The 18,247-nt window shown below is 47.5% G+C and overlaps 1 protein-coding gene across 1 annotated transcript in view; it reads left to right on the top strand.

Moving 5' to 3' along the window:
* ADAMTS7 (ADAM metallopeptidase with thrombospondin type 1 motif 7) overlaps positions 1 to 18,247 on the top strand; it is a 112,200-nt gene that overhangs the window by 21,417 nt on the left and 72,536 nt on the right. The window contains exons 2-4 of the mRNA XM_036735885.1: positions 9,751 to 9,895; positions 11,412 to 11,504; positions 14,491 to 14,636. Of these exons, the coding sequence (XP_036591780.1) occupies positions 9,751 to 9,895; positions 11,412 to 11,504; positions 14,491 to 14,636 (384 nt within the window). The remainder of the gene's footprint in view (positions 1 to 9,750; positions 9,896 to 11,411; positions 11,505 to 14,490; positions 14,637 to 18,247) is intronic.

The raw sequence follows: 18,247 nt of genomic DNA, 5'->3' as shown, positions 1-18,247 counted from the left end.
TTACAAATATTAACTCTTTTATCCTCATTTTAACCCTTTGAGGAAGTTATTATCATCGTCATCAGTTGAAGAAACTGAGGCAGACAGAGGTTAGGTAACTTTCCCAGGGTCACACAGCTAGCAAGTTTCCAGGCCTGGATTAGAACTCAGGTCTTCCTGACTCCAGACCCAGTACTCTATCCACTAGCCTATCTATAACCCATCATTAAATATATAAACCATATTAAATATATTAACCTATCATTGAGTCTTACAGAATTATGTGTGGCTCAGAAATGACCAAGTGACCTAGCAATAATCACAGGACTGGTGTCAGGCAGATTCCAACTCAGGTACCCCTTGCTAGCAGGACTCATGCCCTGTTGCACAAGACCAACATCCTATGGCCATAACCAGGTGTTTCGAGGGTCCCAGGAAATAGCTGCCTGTTTCAAATGGTCCCATGAGTAACAAGCTTCTATGGGTATGAGCCCAGTCTGGGTCACCCGGGGCCCTTTGCATGGGCCTGGCTAGTTAAGAACCTGAGGATAAGAAGGCCCCCATTCAGGTGGGCTTTGATGGGTCAGAATGACAGGGTGGAATGGAGGGCTTGAGATAATTACATTTTCTACCTAAGGGAGGGTTGATCTAATTTGTCCAGGTAGTGTGACTTGGTGGGTAGAGTGCTGTACTCGGGGTCAGGGGTGAATCTGTCTTACGAGGAGGTTGTGAGATGCAAATGAGATAATGCATAAAAATGAGCATTTGTGTAGCACCTTAAGGTTTGTAAAACACTACATACATATATGTATATATATATATATATATATATACACACACACACACACGTACAGATACATATATATTAAATCTTATTCTCTTAGCTCCTTATTATCTCCATTTTATAGTCAGCAGGTCGAGGCATTTATTAAGTACTTACTGAATGCCAGGCATTTTGCGAAGTACTGAGGATACAAGCAAAGGCAAAAATCTGATCTAATAGGCATTTATTAAGCACCTACTATATGCCAGTCACTATGCTAAGTTCTGGATGTACAAGAAAGGCTTCCAAGGAGCTGACAGTCTAACGGACAGAGCTCAGAAATGAGGACTCTGAGGCTCGGTGAGGTTTAATGTAGTACATTACAATGGAAAGAAGGCTAGATTTGGAGTCAGAGGGTTTGAGTTCAAATACCAGCTTTTCCACTTACTCCTTGTGTGACCTAGGACAATTAACACCTCTGGACCTTCATCTGTAAAATGGCAAGGTTGGACTAGACAGTGTCTGAGGTCCCTTCCAGCTGTAAATCTATGCTCTTATAACTTGTCTAGGGCCACACAGCTCATAAGCAAGATTTGAACTCAGGTGTTCCTGACCCTAAGTGTGGCACTCCAACTAAACCAGCACCTGGCTGGAGCGCTCTGTGATCCACAAGACGCTGTGTAAGTGTCAGCTGTGATGGTTCTTCTACCAGGCATCATCCTGTCTGTGAGGCTTTGGACCTTGGGCCTCCTTTGCCAAGCTGAGGGAAGAGCAGCCCGCCCCAAAGCCTGTGGTCTGGGATGAGTCTGGGCACTTGGGCTCAGCTGAAGCTGCTTATTCGGACAGTGCTTTCTGAGGTTACTCTCTTTATTAGAATAATTAAGGAGAGGCTCCTCGGGGACAGCAATGGCCCCTGTAGCCATCCAGACTTTTCCAGCATGTTTGCTGATGGCAAATCTGTGTTGGAGGGGATCGGGAGACCCTCCTAAGGGCAATTCTTTACCCCAAAACCTATGAAAGCTTTGAGGCAGACACCTTGTTTAGGTTTCTGGTTTGTTTGTTTTTTCCTTTTTCAAGGCTCAAGAAGATGTCAGTGACTAAAAAAATACATTAACCTAGATGTCTGTTTGGAAGGTTGCTATGGAAACCAGCTGAAGCCCAAAGGGATTGGGAAGAGGAAATATGAGAAGCAGAGGGAGCTGGGGGGAAACAGAGCTGAAGGGAATGGCGGTCAACCACAGGGCTGTCTTAGCATCTCCGAAGCAAAACACTTTCTAGCCCAGGGGAGACTCCTATTGCTGCTGGTTGGGAAGGAGAGATGGGAAGATTCCCAATCTTTGTTTTTCATCCCCCGGAGCTACCTCCAGCTTTCTCAACAGGGGAGAAATCTGTGTGAGCGCCATTTATGGAGCAAGTATGGGCAAGGCGGTGTACATAGAAGAAACCCCTGAACTGGGAGTCGGGAACCCTGGGGCCGACTCTCATTTCTGTCCTTTAGGATTATGGGATTTTAGATTTAGAGCCATCAGACATCACAGAGAATATTTGGCCCAACTCCTTCATTTTGCAGATGAAGAAATGGGCCCAGAGAGATAAAGTGACTGGTCCAGGTTGCTTTTAAGGAAGCTGATTTTTCTGGATTGGACTTGTAATTTCAGTGGTATAAGTAAACTTCTGTTCGTTGAGATCAGTACCTGCTGGGCAGTTTACAACCTTAGAAAGCTGCCTGGGGGTGTCACCAAGAGAGGATTTGTCTTCCTGGCTCCAAGGCTAACTTGTCGTCCACTACCCTGGGCTGCCCTTTGTTTCACCCAAGAATATGCAGGGAGTCGGAGGCTGAGCTGGGATTTGAGCTCAGGTCTCTGAGCTCTGGCCCTCATAACCTGCCCCCCTCCAAATCAAGGCTCACTCATCAGTTACCATGACTACAGCATCTGGACCACAGGATTCCCCAGAGAACATACTCTCACACACTCACTTTAATTCACTTCTTCAAGCTCACTGTTGGCTCTCCTTCCCTGATGGTCACCAGCTCCATCCCTTATCCCACAACACTGACTCTGTCCTCTCTCTGTTTTGTGTATATTCCTTCCTTAATTCTTTGGAGGTCAGACCTCCTCCCCCCACAACAGACAATGATCACCAGCATCAAAGGAACATTTAGCAGTTGCCTATGAAGCTGGTGTGTGTGTGTGTGTGTGTGTGTGTGTGTGTGTGTGTGTGTGTGAGAGAGAGAGAGAGAGAGAGAGAGAGAGAGAGAGAGAGAGAGAGAGAACTTACCTAATAGCATAATAGCATCTGGGCTGAGATGAACATTAGATAGAGATTTTACTATTTTATGTCTGTAATTATTAATATTATTTATAGTAAAATTTTTGGACCAGCCTATTGGTGTAAGGAATTTCCCATGTGGAAACTGTCTTGACCAATCTAGATACTCCACCCTTCTACCATTTACAGTCTTAGAGAGTTATTTAGAGACTTGCCTAGGGCATTAAGAGGAAAAGTGACTTGACCAGGGTCACACAGCTGGCAGTCATCAAAGGTAGGACTTGGACCAGGTCTTCTTGGGTTAACTCTCTGTACAGCTACTTTTAAAATAATCATAATTGATGTTTGCCTGACCACTTACGGTTTGCAGAATGTTAGATATTTGTATCTATCTAACATTCATACATACATAACATTGTTGTAGCTAAAATTTATATGTCACACATGTGCACATTATATGTAAAGCACCTGTTATATATGTTTATACCTATGTATAACATGTATGTATATGTATCTATTTTATATGTGTGTTTGTACTCATATACATCTATATCCATTTTCACAACAGCCTTTGAGGTAGCTGCTGTTGGTATTAATAGTCCCATTTTATAAATAGAGACACTGTGGCTCAGAGCATTTAAAAGACTTACCCATGGTCACACAGCTGGTAAGTGTTGGATGTGAGATTAGAACCCAGGTCTCCTTGGCTCTTAACCTAACATTTGTATGTTATGACCTCTCAGTCTGATTCTGTGACCCCTGAGTATATCTATTCCCATGCTAGATCATGGAGGGAGGGGAGAAATACCAGAAAAGAAGGCACTGAAGTGTTGTCCTGTCCTTCCCTGAGGACATCTTAGCTTACATCTGGTTAAGAAGTACATCCATACTCCATGAACATTTGAAGAGCACAACCAGGCAGTATTTGACCAAGCGCCGTACTGTGTGGTGTTCAGGAGTCTGAAAAGGGAGAGGTCAGTGTGGGCAGATGTAGTCTGGGAGGACTTCCTGGAAGAAGTCCAACTTCAGCCTGACCTTGAAGGGTGAGTCCTACTTAGCTGCACACGGAGGAGAGGGATGGCATTCTCGATGAGGTCTGGAAAGCCAGTTGTTGGTGAGCCTGTGAAAGAAATGTGGAAAGAGCAGGCGTTCTGGGTTTGAGTCTATTGTGCCATTTACTGTCTGTGATATCTTGGGTAAGCCATGTTTACCAGTCTCAGTTTTGAAATCTATACAGTGAAGGGTGACCTTGGAGGTCCCTTTGTGCAGTCTATGAATCCGTGATTCACTGGGACCTCTTGAGAAGCAGCAGCAGCTGCTCAAAGCCTGTCCCTAGCGGCACAGGCCAGGCCTGTTCACCTTCTCAGAGCATCATAATTTTAGAGTTAGAAGGGATGAGGAAGCTGAGAGAAGTAGACACATTAAGTGACTTGCCCATGGTCACACAGCTAGCAAATGTCTGAGGTGGGATTTGAACCTACTGCAAGTCCATTGCCCCACTCACTGTGCTCTAGTGGCTCTGAGCTTATGAAGTGATATGAGTAGGTGGGTCCTTAGCAATCTGTGCAGGGTCCATAGAGTTGTTTGGAGTCCTCAGGTGCCTAGGGCTAATGGCATCACCAATGGCCCCTCTAAGCCAAGGGTTGAGTTTTCCCTATGAGTGAGCATGCCTGAAAGGCCCTGAATACCAGCTCCCAGGATGCCAGGATTGCTTTGGGTGGGGAGCCTGTGGATGCCTCAGCATCCCAATCTTATTACGTCCATCTCTGGATGGAGACCAGATGGCCACCCCTTCATCATCGCAGAAATAGTCAGGCCCTGTGGCAGGGATGTGGGTGGATCAATGGGGCACTGTTATCTGAAAGGGCAGGCCAAAGTGTGCTCAGTAGTAGCTGCTCCGGCCCCTCCCCTCGGCCACACCCATTGCCCATCACAGGAACAGAGAGCTCGTGTCCTCAAGCTCTGTGGGTCCTTGTCCCCTGTTCTCATGAAAGTGTGGCCTGGCTGGGAAGATGAGAGGTCACGAGAGAGAATTTGCCTCCCTGACACATCAGCAATCTTGCAGAGAGCCTTGGGAGGGGGGAGGGAGGGGAGAAAAACTGGAACTCAAAACTATGTAGAACCGTGTGTGGTAAACTAAAAATAAATAAAGGAAAAAAAAAATTAAAAAAAAAAAAATCTCTAATAAATCAAGGAACCATAATAACACAATAGGGAGGAAAAAGACGTACTATGGCCATGAAACATCATGAATAGGAGCATCAGGAACAAAGGGAGACTTTTCCTGAGACAATAAAGTGGTGAACAAATACATTGCAAGAATTAAAGGAAGGAACTGACAAAAAAAAGTTGGGTGGAGAAAGAAGGAGCCAGCCCCAAAGTGGGGTGGGGGTGGGGGAGGGCAGAGCACTGAGTTTCCAGTTGGAGGGTTAAGGGCTTACCCTGGGGCTTAACCTCCAGGCCTCAGCCCCCTCTCATGTGGAATGTGGAGACTACATGGTGGCTTATAGGATGACCTGATGGTGAAAGGGTGCAGTTTAGAGAACAGAGCCCTCCATTCATGGTCTCCCCCATCCCCAAATAAAATCAGGTGGACATGTTTGCTGGGCTTGCTCTGTTCTGGTAACCCCAAGTCTGTCGGTTTAGAAAAATGTGCTGTGTGATTGGGGAGTGGCTAAACCAATGTGGTACATGAGTGCAGGGGAATCTTACTATACTGTGAGAAATGGTGGAGACAGAGAAGGATGAGAAGATCTGTATGCAACTGATGCAGAGTGAAGGGTGGAGAGCCACGAAAACAACATAAACAGTGACTAATGTAGAATATAAATGGAAAGACCCCCCCCCCAACAAAACAAAAGTGAATGGTACAAAATAGCAAAGAAGAGAGATGAGGAGATAACCCCACCCCTCAACCTACTTCTTTCCAGAGGTGGGAGGTACATTGCAGACCTCTGCGATATGTTCATCAGTTTTATTGATTGTTTTTCTCTTCTTTCTTGGCCTTCGATATAATAGCTAGCATTTATAGAGTGCTGTAAGGTTTGTAAAACACTTTATACATGTTGTCTCCTTCGATGGTCACGACAACCTTGGGCTATAGGCGATATCACTCTTCTCATTTTACAGGTAAGGAAAGGTGACAGACTTTATAGATGAGAAAGGTGACCTGATACCACAACAGATGATAGCTTTATGTGACCTCGGGGCCTAGCCTCTCTGGATGTGGAATAAGGATGAAATGAGTTCAAATCCAACCTTAGATTCTTTCTAGCTTTGTGACCTTGGGCACCTAAGTTTATGAGAAGTGGGGAGGGAAGAGGTGGGAGCATGGGGGCTATCGAGTAGGAACCAGCTAGTTCTTGATGAGGCTACTGCCATCCTTGAGACTGTACCCTTTGATCTGCCATGTCCAACTAGAGAGTTTGGCATTGCCGGGACTCTTGCCAATGATGGTCTTTATTAAAGCTTTGGGCCTCTCTGGTACCCAGCCCTGGTATTGGTTGGGCATTAGCCTCTGAAGGCTGGATTGGTTAGTTTCATCTCTTGACTTCCAAATCTCCCACTTCCCTGCTTGCCATACAGACAGCATCTTTTCCAGGGAAGCAGCAGGAAATGAGGGAGCTTAGACAGTCAGCATTTATTATTAGTATTTAGTAAGTGCCTACTATGTGCTGGGCACTATACTAAGCACTGGGTTAGGGCAGGGCCAGGGTCCTTCTGGCTTTGTCCACACATCTCTGTTTAACCTCTACTGGGAGCCAAGGGGATTCTTGCCAAAGAGTTTTCCAAGCTGGAACAGGGAATGAGGGGAGGAGAGGGGGAGATTAATGAAATACTGACCTTCTCTTTCTTGGCCCCAACTTCCCAGATCACAATCTGTGGCATCTTAAGCATTCTTGCAGATTTCTTTGGGAAGTTTTCTAAACATTTGCTTTTCCCTCTCTGGCCTCCCCTCCCCTCCTCCTCTCTTTAGGTCCCCTCTTGCCCTGCTCTTGTGGAATTCTCCCTGAGTTGAGCCTCTGGAGCTAATCTACCTGTGGAACCAAGGGTGTGAACTCGGCTGCAGATTCCTGGATCCACTGTTCTATTTCTCTGTTGGTCCTTGGAAGAACTATCAGCCCGGATACCCCACCCCTTCCCCTGTCACACCAAGAAGGCAGCAGAGACCAATGGGCACCTCAGCTGGCACCTTGCAGGCTTTGAGTATTGAGGTTTATTGAGGTCTTGCCTTTCACTAGAGGGGAAAGGGGTCCTGACCCAATTCCCCCTTATCACCTTTTTAAGTGTTCTTGCCCTCCTCAAATTATCTTATCTTTATCCATTCATGTTGTAACCCCTGGTGGAATGGAAGCTCCTTGAGGGCAGGGATTGGTTTTTTTTTTGTCCTTGTATGCCCAGCCCTCAGCACGGTACCTAGCACACAGAAGAGTCTTAATAAACTCCTGCTGAATTTAATTGAACATTGCCCTCATGTTCGATGTGAATTCTGAGGCGGCCTTCAGCCCAGAAAAGTGAACTAGTGCCCAAGGACTCCAGGATGAACTTGCCTAGAACTTGTTCCATTCCATGGAAGAGGGAGTAGGAGGGGAACCCGAGACACAGCCTGGTGGCCGCTTGAATTTTCTCAGAATATTCAGCAAGGTGTACAGTGCTTGGGGTTTGGGGGTGGGGAGCAGTATTATGTTGTATAAGAGGGTGCCCCTTCATGCATGTTGCAGAGAGATACCCCTGGATGCAAGCACCTCCATGAGAAGGCTGGCACGCAGGAAAGGCTGTGGATGTTCAGGGTGTGATCTGGGCCGTGTGGGAAGGTGGGACAGGGAGAGAGCCTGGGAGCTTTGTGGAGGAAGTGGCTGGGGATTATCAGGGGTCTGAAGATGGTCCAGTGGAGAGAACATTGGATTGGGAGTCAAAGAACCTGGGCTCCATTCCAAGCTTAATGTAAATCTGTAATCATCTGTAAAGTGAGGATGATGATACCCACTCTACCTACCTTATGGGACTACATAGGGGAAAGGATTGCGACCTGAGCAGTTGGAGCCACGAAACACAAGCTCAGAATTTCATTAATCTCCCCCTCCCCTCCCTTCATTCTCTGCCCAGCTTGGAAGACCCTTTGGCAAGAATCCCCTTGGCTCCCAATAGTGTCTAAACAGAGATATGGGGACAAAGCCAGAGGGACCCTGGCTCTGCTCTAACCCAGTGTTCGGTATGGTACCGGGCACATAGTAGGTGCTTACTACATGCTAGCTGACTGGCCTGTAAACCTTAGAGCACTCTAGAAATGAGGCAGCATCATTTTGAAGTAGGGGTAGGCTTTTTACATATGGAGATGGGCTTAATCGGAGTCAGGAGAGGAGATTATTTCAAGGAAAGGCTGTGGAATACAGTCAGTCAATCAGTAAGCATTTATTCATTTAATGTACCACAAAAGTAGGCTTTGCTTCTCTTAGGATTAACAGAGGTTTTCTTCCCTGACAATGACGACTGTCGACTGTTATTATGTATGTTCCTTAAGGCTTTTGTGTTACTCAGAAACAGGTCAGTCATAGTGGAACCAAAAACAAGACTGTAACTTTAAGTGATGAATGGCTCGTGTTTTTTATGGAGGTGTCTGACAGGATTGCTTTTCAGGTTCCAATTCAAATTAAGTTACCTAATTACAGAAGTGAAATTCGAATGGAAATTAATAAGGAAATCTAAGAAGTACAGAACCCAATTCTGTCTTATGTTGGGGAGTGTGGAGCATTTCAGAGTTAGAAATCAAATCTCCTACAGATCTAATACCGGATAACAAAGTGCTTCTCTGCAGATAATAGCAGAACAAGTGGGTTTCGCCCAAGAAAAGAAAAAAGGAAAAATCCTAGCTGTACTTGCCTTTTATGTGCAAATAAATCCATCAAGTATTTGGATAAAAAATGGGACAGGTGCTGCTCTGGGTGCTTGGATCCAAAAGGGATTACCCTCTGTTAGGGGCTGGGGATACAGACATGAAAGGGTCCCTGCCTTTGGGGACCTGTCGTTCTTGGGTGCAGACAGGAGCTTGCCCAATCTAGCTGCAGTAGGGGTTTGTCCGGGAGGAGCTGTGTGAAGGGAGCTTGTAGAAATGGCTGCCCTTGACTTCCAGGCAGGCTCTGGATTCTCCATTGGGCTTTTATACCCTCGCAGGTTCTGTTAAAAGCAGGCTGGTTCTGGAGAACCATTTCAAACAACACGGGGAGGAGCCAAAACCATCGGAAAGAGAAAGGGCCCCCACTCCATGTGGGAATGTAGTGTACTTGACAACAGCCATTGGCCTGTGTGACTCATAGGGCTGGGGACAGCCGCTTGTTGCCTTATGCAGGTGTTCAGTCCCTGGGATATCGGGGCATAAGGTTGAGTGCTCTTTCTTGTTGGATAATGGACCAACAGGGCAACATCCTTCCTCTGGATGGGGCTCATGTTCCTCCCCTCCCTTCCACCTGCCCATTACCACCTAGGTGACACACAGCGGGGACAACACCTACTTTATTTCACACAGGGAAGACCACCCAGGTAATGAGGCTCTCTGAGGCTACGTATTCTGCAGTTGTCATGTCTCAGCTGGGTCTCTGGCCCAGAGGCTTAGGACAAACAGAATCTTAGAATATCAGATCAAAAGGGGCCCCAGAGGCCATCTGGGTAGCTGACTCCTTTCCCTCTGCTTCTGTGGTGTGATCCCTGGCTCTAACCTGCTGCTTCTCTTCTCACTTCAGCCGAGGATGGGGCCTGTGCCTGGACGACCCACCTGCTAACGATGTGATTGACTTCCCCATCGTCCCACCAGGTGTCCTCTATGATGTGAGCCACCAATGCCGCCTCCAGTACGGAGCCTATTCAACCTTCTGTGATGATATGGATGTAAGCCAGACCGACCCTCAGGAAGCTGTCAGTCAGCAGGGAATTGGGGGCACTGGGGTTCTGGAAACCGCTGGGCACAGACGAGGAGGGGAACGGAGTGGAGGGACCTGGGTCAGGAGAGGGTAGCCTCTTAAGAGGCAAGAGAAGGACTGGAAACCTCCTTGAAATGGGCAGATCTAAATCTGTTTCTGCTCTAGACTTTTATCTAGAACAGGGTTCTTTACCTGAGGTGCATGGACCCTGTTTTCAGGGACTCTGTGATCTTAGAAAAAAAAATTACATTTTTATTTTCACTAACTTACTGATATTTCCTTCAATTGTTTAAAAACATCATTCTGAGAAGGAATCTGTAACAGGCTTCCAAGGTGAAGTGTCTATGCTTTAGGTTACAGCAAGTACTGTAAATTGCAGGAGGGCTAGCAACTGGGGGGGCTGGCCCAGAGCTAAGAATGTTTTTTACATTTTTAAGTAAAGTTTTATTGTATTTAAAAATGTGAAAATAAATCTTAGCTCCATGGGTGATACAAAAGCAGGCTGTAACCCAGTTTGTGACTCATTCTTGGGGGGTGAGGGGGAGATGGTAGGTGTGGGTAGGAGACTCACCCCAGTGAGTCTCCCCTGAACGTCCTGATGCTAAATTATTCATCAGGTACCTTTGAGCAGGCCAGTCCCCACTACTACCCATCCTGTAGAGAAACTAGGGATAGGGGAGAGAAAGGGAAAGGAGAGGAGGAATCTTAAGGGAATGGAAAGAGACTCAGATTTGGAATCCAAAGGCCAGGGTCAGAAGTCTGTTTTTTCCCGGTTTGCCTTGATCTCTCCTCTCTAGGTCCATGCCCTCCACTGGTCATTTGGAGGTACCTGATTACTTCTCCTTTATAACCTTGAGTGAGTCACTGCCTCTCTGTCAGCCTCAATTTCCTTCTTTGGGTCAGATTCAGTGATCTCTAGGGTTAGATTTGATGCTCTCTAAGGACCTTATTGGCTCTAAAATCCTATGATTCATTTCTGTTCTGTGATCACCTACTATGCGCTCAACCCTCTGCTCAGCTCTCCTGCGGGGGAAACCATAGAAGGAGACTCAGCCCCTTTCCTTCAGAAGCTCCTGGTCTAGATAGGGGAACAACACTTATCAGATATATCAACAAATTTTATTGAAGACCTACTGTGTTCCAGGCAGTGTGCTAGGTGCTATAAATACAGAGGCAAAAAAAAGACACTCCCCAGTTTCAAGGAGCTCCCTGTCTACTGATCAGCATGCCAAAATGACAACTACAATAGGTGATCACATATACCTTAAGAACTAAATGGTGAGTTAGAGACTATAAATGTAGGCATAGAAAAGAGAGAGGGAGACCAGGGAGGGTTGGAATGGGCAGGAGAGTCTTTCTGGAGAAGAGCCTTGAAGGATGGGACAATAGGAGGGAGGAAGAAGGAACATAGTCCAATAAATAGTCTAGCCACTCTGAGACCTGGCACCTTGAGCTACTTCCTACTCCAGGCCTGTTCTCCACAGAATGTCTGCAATACCCTGTGGTGTTCGGTGGGGACCACCTGTCACTCCAAGTTGGATGCTGCTGTAGATGGCACCCGATGTGGTGAGAACAAGGTAGGTGGCCAAGGGCAGGTGTGGGCACTGGTGGGGCGGCGGAGAGGAAGGGAGATGCTGGTATGGACTGAGTCGAGTGGGAAGGCTTCAGGGATAGGGTCTTCTGGCCTTGTGTCTAGAATGCAGAGGATGCTTCTCCCACTTGGCTCCAGGAAACAGGGTCACAGGGTAAAGTGTTCATAGCTTCAGGTCACTGACATTGTTCATGGGATTAAAGAGGAGGGTCCTCCTCCCTTCCCATTTTCCCTCTTTTAATGTCGGGTAGAGGCCTAAGGCCCTCAAGTCAAGTTGCTTTGGCCTTTCACCCTGAAGGGTCATGAGGCAAAGTAGAAAATAAACCAAATAGAAGTTGGCCCAAAGCTGTCTGGGATCATCCTAGATCAGCTTGATGCCCTTGGCTATTACCTCACCATGGAAGGGCCTGTGCCACGACCATAGCCATGCCAGGGAGCTGAGTTTAGACACACTGAATCTGCTCCACCAAAGTCTGCTCTACTGGCTCTCTAGTGAAGGGTTAGTAAATGCCAGATGGCATTCCTCCTCCTTTCAGAGGAGAAGGGTAGGATTTGGAGAACATTGCCTGTGAGTATTATGGGGCTGAAAAAAAAAAGGTATAATTCTTCCCCTAAGCCTCAGTTGCACATGACCTCTGGCCCAAGCCTGCCCTCGCTTCTGAGTTCTCTCATCCTGGACATAATCTCAACCTGGTTGTAAAGACTCAAAGAACTAATTCACATGAATGTGTTAATGAGAGATAAAGGCGTAATGGGCACCTGAATCCAAAGGAGTAACTAATGACAAGGTTCTTGGTACCATGACAGACTTGTATAGGAGGTTTAGAAATAGATGCACATTTCCCCCTCCTGTGATAGAACCTTCCCTTGTAACAAATACTTAAACAAAACAGATTGTCACACCACGACCACATCTGAAAGGGCAGGCCTCGTCCTTCACCTCTTAGCCAAGGTGCCATCTTGACCTTTTCTTGTAAGTAGAAGGAGGCATCACAGTTTGGAAATGAAGCAATCTTGTTTTCCTCTATATTACTATGATCATCGTGCAAATTGTTCCTCTCTACCCCTCCATTTTCCCAAGTGCTGGCCCTGTTTTTAATTAATTGCTTGCCTGAGAAAAAACAAGTAGCTATTGATGAGGTCACGCTTGCCTTCTCCCTGGGACACTCTCACAGGAGATGTGGCCTTTCTAGCTCCTCTCAGCTCACATATGCCCCTTCTCTCTATGTTTATCCACAGTGCAGTGATTCACACGTTAATTTTGTTTGTCTACTATAGGGGGGTGTATGTGTGTGAGGGGGGCTTCCTGGTTACCTTTTCATATATCAGATACCTATCTACCTAGTCTGCCAGTGCATAGGGCTGGATCTATCTACTGCCACCCCCCTGTCTCCCTCCCATAACCAGCACTGCCCCCCATGTCACCAACTTCTCTGATCCCCATTTTATACCTTCAGCTGTTTTATTCCTCCCGGGTTGGCTGGAATCCACATGGGAGCTCAGCCCCCTGCTTCTTGTTCCCAGGGTGTCTCCACTGCCAGACTTGAGAGAGATACTACCCTGCCAATGGGGCCATCCGCCATAGTTCCCCGTTATCCCCACATCCACTCTAGGAAGCTAGACAACCACTTCGGATGTACCTTACCCAGTTCCCCCAAGCCTATCCCTATCACCCTTTCAGACAGTGTTGACGGCCTTTCAAAGATACCACGTATGCCCAAGAACCACCTTCCGGCTAGGCGTTTGAGATACAATTATATACATCAAACCCACCCCAGGGCTGGACTGCCAAGGCAATCAGCAGACTATGTGATAGTGGGAGAAACTCCCCTATGAGGTCATGTGTTTGGGGATTTCAGGATCCAATGATCCCTGACCCAGGCATGCCTGAGTGAGTATAGAAGACCCAGAAGGGCTAGTTAACGATGGAGGTGCCACTGTCCTTGTCATCACTGAATAACAGGTTTAAGTCTTGAAGGTCATCTTGTGCAACTCACTCATTTTATGGAGATCCAGAGATCCAGAGAGACTAAGTGACTTAATACCCCTAGGTGTACATAGGTAGGAAGTGCAGACCAAAGATTCAAACCGAGTTCTGTTTGACTCCAAATACCACTCGGCCTCTCATTACCCAGTCTTTGTATTCTGTGCCCAAGACCTCAGGCCTCTTCCAGCAGGCCTGGCCCATGAGAATTCTCTAGAGACACGTAGGAGACCATGCCTCCTGACACATAGGGAAAACCACCTAAGTAAACAGGTGCTCTTGGGCTTCACTGTTGGGCTGCAGGGGCCTCCCCTGAGTCTCCTACCCAGAGGCCAAGATCCAGAAGGATCTTAGATGGCCAGAGCAGTAAGGGTCCTCAAAGGGGATCTAGACCAGACTCTTCATTTTTCAGATGGGAGTGACTTGACTTGATTGTGATAGAGTTGGGCCCAAGGCTATGCCTAGGGTGGGACAATTGGGCCTTTGTCTCAGAGTGCCAAAATTTAAAGACTAATCAAGACCAGTTTATTGGATCTTGGCCCAAGGGACAGAATTGTTCTTTCTGGCTAGGCTCTTAACTTACCTTTTTCTTTTCTTTAAAAAATAACTATAACTTTCTATTTACTCCCCAACCCCAATAGAACTCTCCCTTATAACGACTTAGTTTAAGGAAAACACGTCTTGCATTGGCTATATATGACAACATATACCCCATTCTGCCCCCTAGTCTACCACCTTTCTCCCAGGAGGTGAGAATGTATCAGAGTTCTGAAGGGTTTCGTTCTTATTTTTCTTTACATGATTTATTGTAAATTGTTCTCCTATACCTGTTTCCCCAAGCACTGGACTTATCTTTAATCCTCAGCCTGAGAAACATTGGGCCTGGCCAGCTGGGTGCCGAAGTAGTCCCTGTTTCTTCCCCTCTGGGATGCCACCTCTCCAGCTCCCCGTGCTCACATGTGCCCCTTCTCTCTGTACCTCTCGGCAGTGGTGTTTCAACGGGGAGTGTGTGTCTGTGGGCTTCCGGCCCGATGCCGTGGACGGAGCCTGGGCTGGCTGGAGTTCCTGGTCCAGCTGCTCCCGAAGCTGCGGCGTGGGCGTGCAGAGTTCGGAGAGACAATGCAGCAACCCCACGTAAGAGCTGAGCTTTGTTTTGGGGGGCGGGGGGATGGAAGGAGGGAAGGCATGCCATTCAGTCTTGGAGAGACTGAGAGTTCTGTGATCACTGGTGTGGGCAGTCTCTTCACCAGGGTGATTGTAGCCTCTTAGTGTCTTCTCAACTTGTGCGCTTCTTGTTTCTACCCTTTTCCACTAATCGTAAGATCCCAGGTCCTGATCTGGAAGGGATTTTAGAGGCCGACTAGTCCGGTTCTCCCATTTTACAGATGAAATTATCAAGACCCAATCTGCTCAAGGTCACTCCAACAGTAAAGGGAGGGGTTAGACTGACCATTCCTATTATTCCTTCTGGCTAAAAATCCCACAATCCTGGCAACTGTCTAGAGTTCCCTGGACCATCTCAGCCTGTTAGTGGGACTGACTTCTGGCCCAGACTTCTCTGCTTTGTTCCTTTAACAAGGAAGTATTGAGAAGCATGCTTACCTTGTGCCTGTCCCTGTGGTGGGCTCTGGGGGAGATAGGAGATGGAGAAGAAGCTGATGCTGAGAAACGGCATTCACGTTCTGGAAACAGAATGAGTTAGAGAGGGGGCTGTGTGTATGCTAGGGCCTGGGGGTGGGCTTAGGCTAAGTAGAAAGACAGAGGAGCTGGATGTGGATAGAGAAGGGCATGCCAGGGAAGGCGTCCTGGAGGAGGCTGCCACCACCAGGATGAGCCTCCTATGACTGGGCATCCCAGCGTCAATGCCCGCCATCTTGTCTAGTGGCTGTGGACATGGCATCTTGGAGTCTGGCCCCTAACTCCATCTTTTGGAGGTGGCAGAAACACTGGGCTAGGACTTAAGGGCCCTGGATTCAAATCCCACCTCTGATCATTGCAATATGTGTGACCTGGGCCTCAGTTTCTTCATCTGTCAAAAGAGGAGGAGGAACCAGGTGACCTTTCAGTCTGATGTTCATGGTAATGAACAGCTCACCTGACCTTCTGGATCTCAGTTTCCTCAATTGCAGAATAAAGAGGTTGATCTCAATGGACTCTAAGACGGGGATCTAAACTCTTTTTGCGTCCCGGACCCCTCTGGCAGTCTGGAGAAGTCTACAGACCCCCACGTATTGTTGCCTACAATTCATAATGGAAAGAAGCAGTAAATCCTCGTTAGACTTCAGTGAAAATAAAGATGGAATTCTCTCCCCTTCGAGTTTAGAGACCCCCCAAATCTGTCCCCAGACTCCAGGTCTAAGCTTTCTTCCAGCCCTGATCATAGCAGCTGTCAGGAGACAACTTCAGGGTTTACAAAGAATTTTATAAGTGTTTTCTAATTTGAACCTCACTCCAACCCTGGGAGGAAGATGCTTTTAGTCTCCCCACTTTACAGATAAGGAAACTGAGGCAGGCAGCAGTCATTTAACCTCTGTTTCCTTAAATGACTTGCCCAGGGTCCTACAGCTAGGAGGTATGGGAGGCAGGATTTGAACCTAAGTCTTCCTGATTCCAAGTCCAACACTATGTCTAGGGAGCCACCCAGCTTGCCTGACATTAGGTTTGTGATGCTAGTTGATCTTTTGTGTTCCTATTCAGTTCTAAATCTAAATCCCTGTGATTGCTGTGATCCCACCTGAGGATTACATAGGGTTATTTCTCAGGACCCTTCCAGCTCTGATAATTGGGATCTTAGGGGTGCTCCCTTGGAGCAGGGAAGCTCCCCCCCCCTTTTCATTGGCCTTCATCTGTCTCTCTGTTTGACACACAATGATTCCTGATTGCGCCAGGCAGGAAGTGCTAGAGATGGGCTTCAGAGAGAAGGCTTGGCTCTCAGGGTTGGAGGCCTTCAGTCCTTTGCCTAAGGCTGCCCTTCTCCCTCTGGTCTGTCCCAGGCCAGACTCTGGCACCCTAAGCCCCCTGGGAGCAGCCTGGGTGGCCTTATCAACCCTGGATTCCAGAGGGCAAACATCCATTGTAGGTTGCATTTTAAGCAAGGATGCTGACGTTAATCTGCTTAGTGTCTGTCCGTGGGTATGAAGGACTCTGGCTGCTTTGGGTCTCTGGAATGTCACTTCCCCAACATCCTGAAGCCATTTGTCTCCCCTGACTGTTGGTCAACATTCTCAAGTCTGTGGTATGCCGATGTCCTGACTTCCCGCTGTGAGATTCCAAGGTCTCCATGACAGGATGCCCCTTCCCTTCCCGGAATGGCTCATCAGGGCATTGGGGAGTGGAGAGTAACATTACAGTGGACTACACAGGGTCTTTGCCTGAGAATGAAAGGTCATTACTGCTGGATGGTGTTTTCTGGTGGTTACATGGGGGAGAGAGAGAAAAAGAGAAAGAGAGAGAGAGAGAGAGAGAGAGAGGGACAGAGACAGAGAGACAGAAAGAGAGAGAGGAGGAAGGGAAAGAGAGAGGGAGAGAGACAGAGAGGCAGAGAGTGATGGAGGTGGGAATCCAATTAGCCTCATTAGTTGTTCCAAATTCAGGCCATCTTCTCCTTTTCTCCCCTCCAGCTGATCTTGGGGAGATTATAGTTTTTCGTGGGGGATTTTAGGTTCCCTCTTCCCCTGTAGAGCTTGGAGAGAGACTGGAAATCAGTTAAGAGAAGGGAGCTTGGAGGAGAGAGAGCTTCGGATTTGGAGTCAGACAACAGTCATTTCCTGGCTTTGTGGCTTTGATGGAGCCACTCTCTGAGACTCAGTTGCCTTATCTGTAAAATTAGGGCTTTGGACTGGACAGCCTCTAGGATCCCTTTTGGCTCTTGGTCTGTGATGTGACTTCTGGGGGATTTGGAACAAAGGTTCTTTCTTGGCCACACTTTCCTCATCTGCCAAAGAAGGGGGTTATTGTTGGCTCTTTGGAATTCAGCTCCCCACGTAGGATCCTTCGATGTCAGAGGCCAAGGGCACCGTCGAGATCAGCTGGTCCGACCCCTTTATTTTACTGATGGGGAAGAGATGACCTTTAAGACCCCTTCCTGCACTTATGCTAATTAGTCATTTAAGGAAGCATGCCATTGGCCAGTAAGGTCAGGAAATGCTGTCATTTAATCCTAAAAATAGGCTGCTGGGGTGACTGAGGACAGATTCTTCCATCCTGGCACCGTGCCCCCATCCCCTTGCTCTCTGCCCCAGCTCATAAGCCCCTTCCTAGTTTCCCTGCTGGAGGCTCAGATCTCTTCTCTCTGCCGGTGGCCCTAGCTTCCTGCCCTCCAGATGTCCAGATTTCAGGACTGATGGAACAGGGGCATGAGAAGGCAAACCATCTTAGCTGACTTTCTGGGTCAAGAAACCAGGGCTTCCATTTGCCATCTTCAAGACAGGAGAGGGCCATTTGTGAGCTGAGGGCCAAGGCCGATCCTAAGACACATACAAACTAACTGGCAGTCTTCTCTCCAGGGAATCATTTGTTTTGGCTCCTGCAGGGGATATTTTGGTCCTGTGCCATTCCAGCTGGACTGGCTGGGGGATGGAGGATCTGCTTCCCTCCTGGAAGGACTCAGCTTCAGAGACTTTCCTTGAGAGCAGCTTTCTAGGAGTCAGGAAGAAGCATCCCCTTCTGGGGGGGCCTCCTCTGGTCTAACAATAAGCCCCACATTTCTGTTGCCAAATTACTTTGCAAAACACTTTGATAGCCAT

The sequence above is a fragment of the Trichosurus vulpecula genome, chromosome 8 (genome assembly GCF_011100635.1).
Source record: "Trichosurus vulpecula isolate mTriVul1 chromosome 8, mTriVul1.pri, whole genome shotgun sequence".
Classification (NCBI taxonomy): Eukaryota; Metazoa; Chordata; class Mammalia; order Diprotodontia; family Phalangeridae; genus Trichosurus; species Trichosurus vulpecula.
This window is presented reverse-complemented; position numbering and strand designations above follow the sequence as displayed.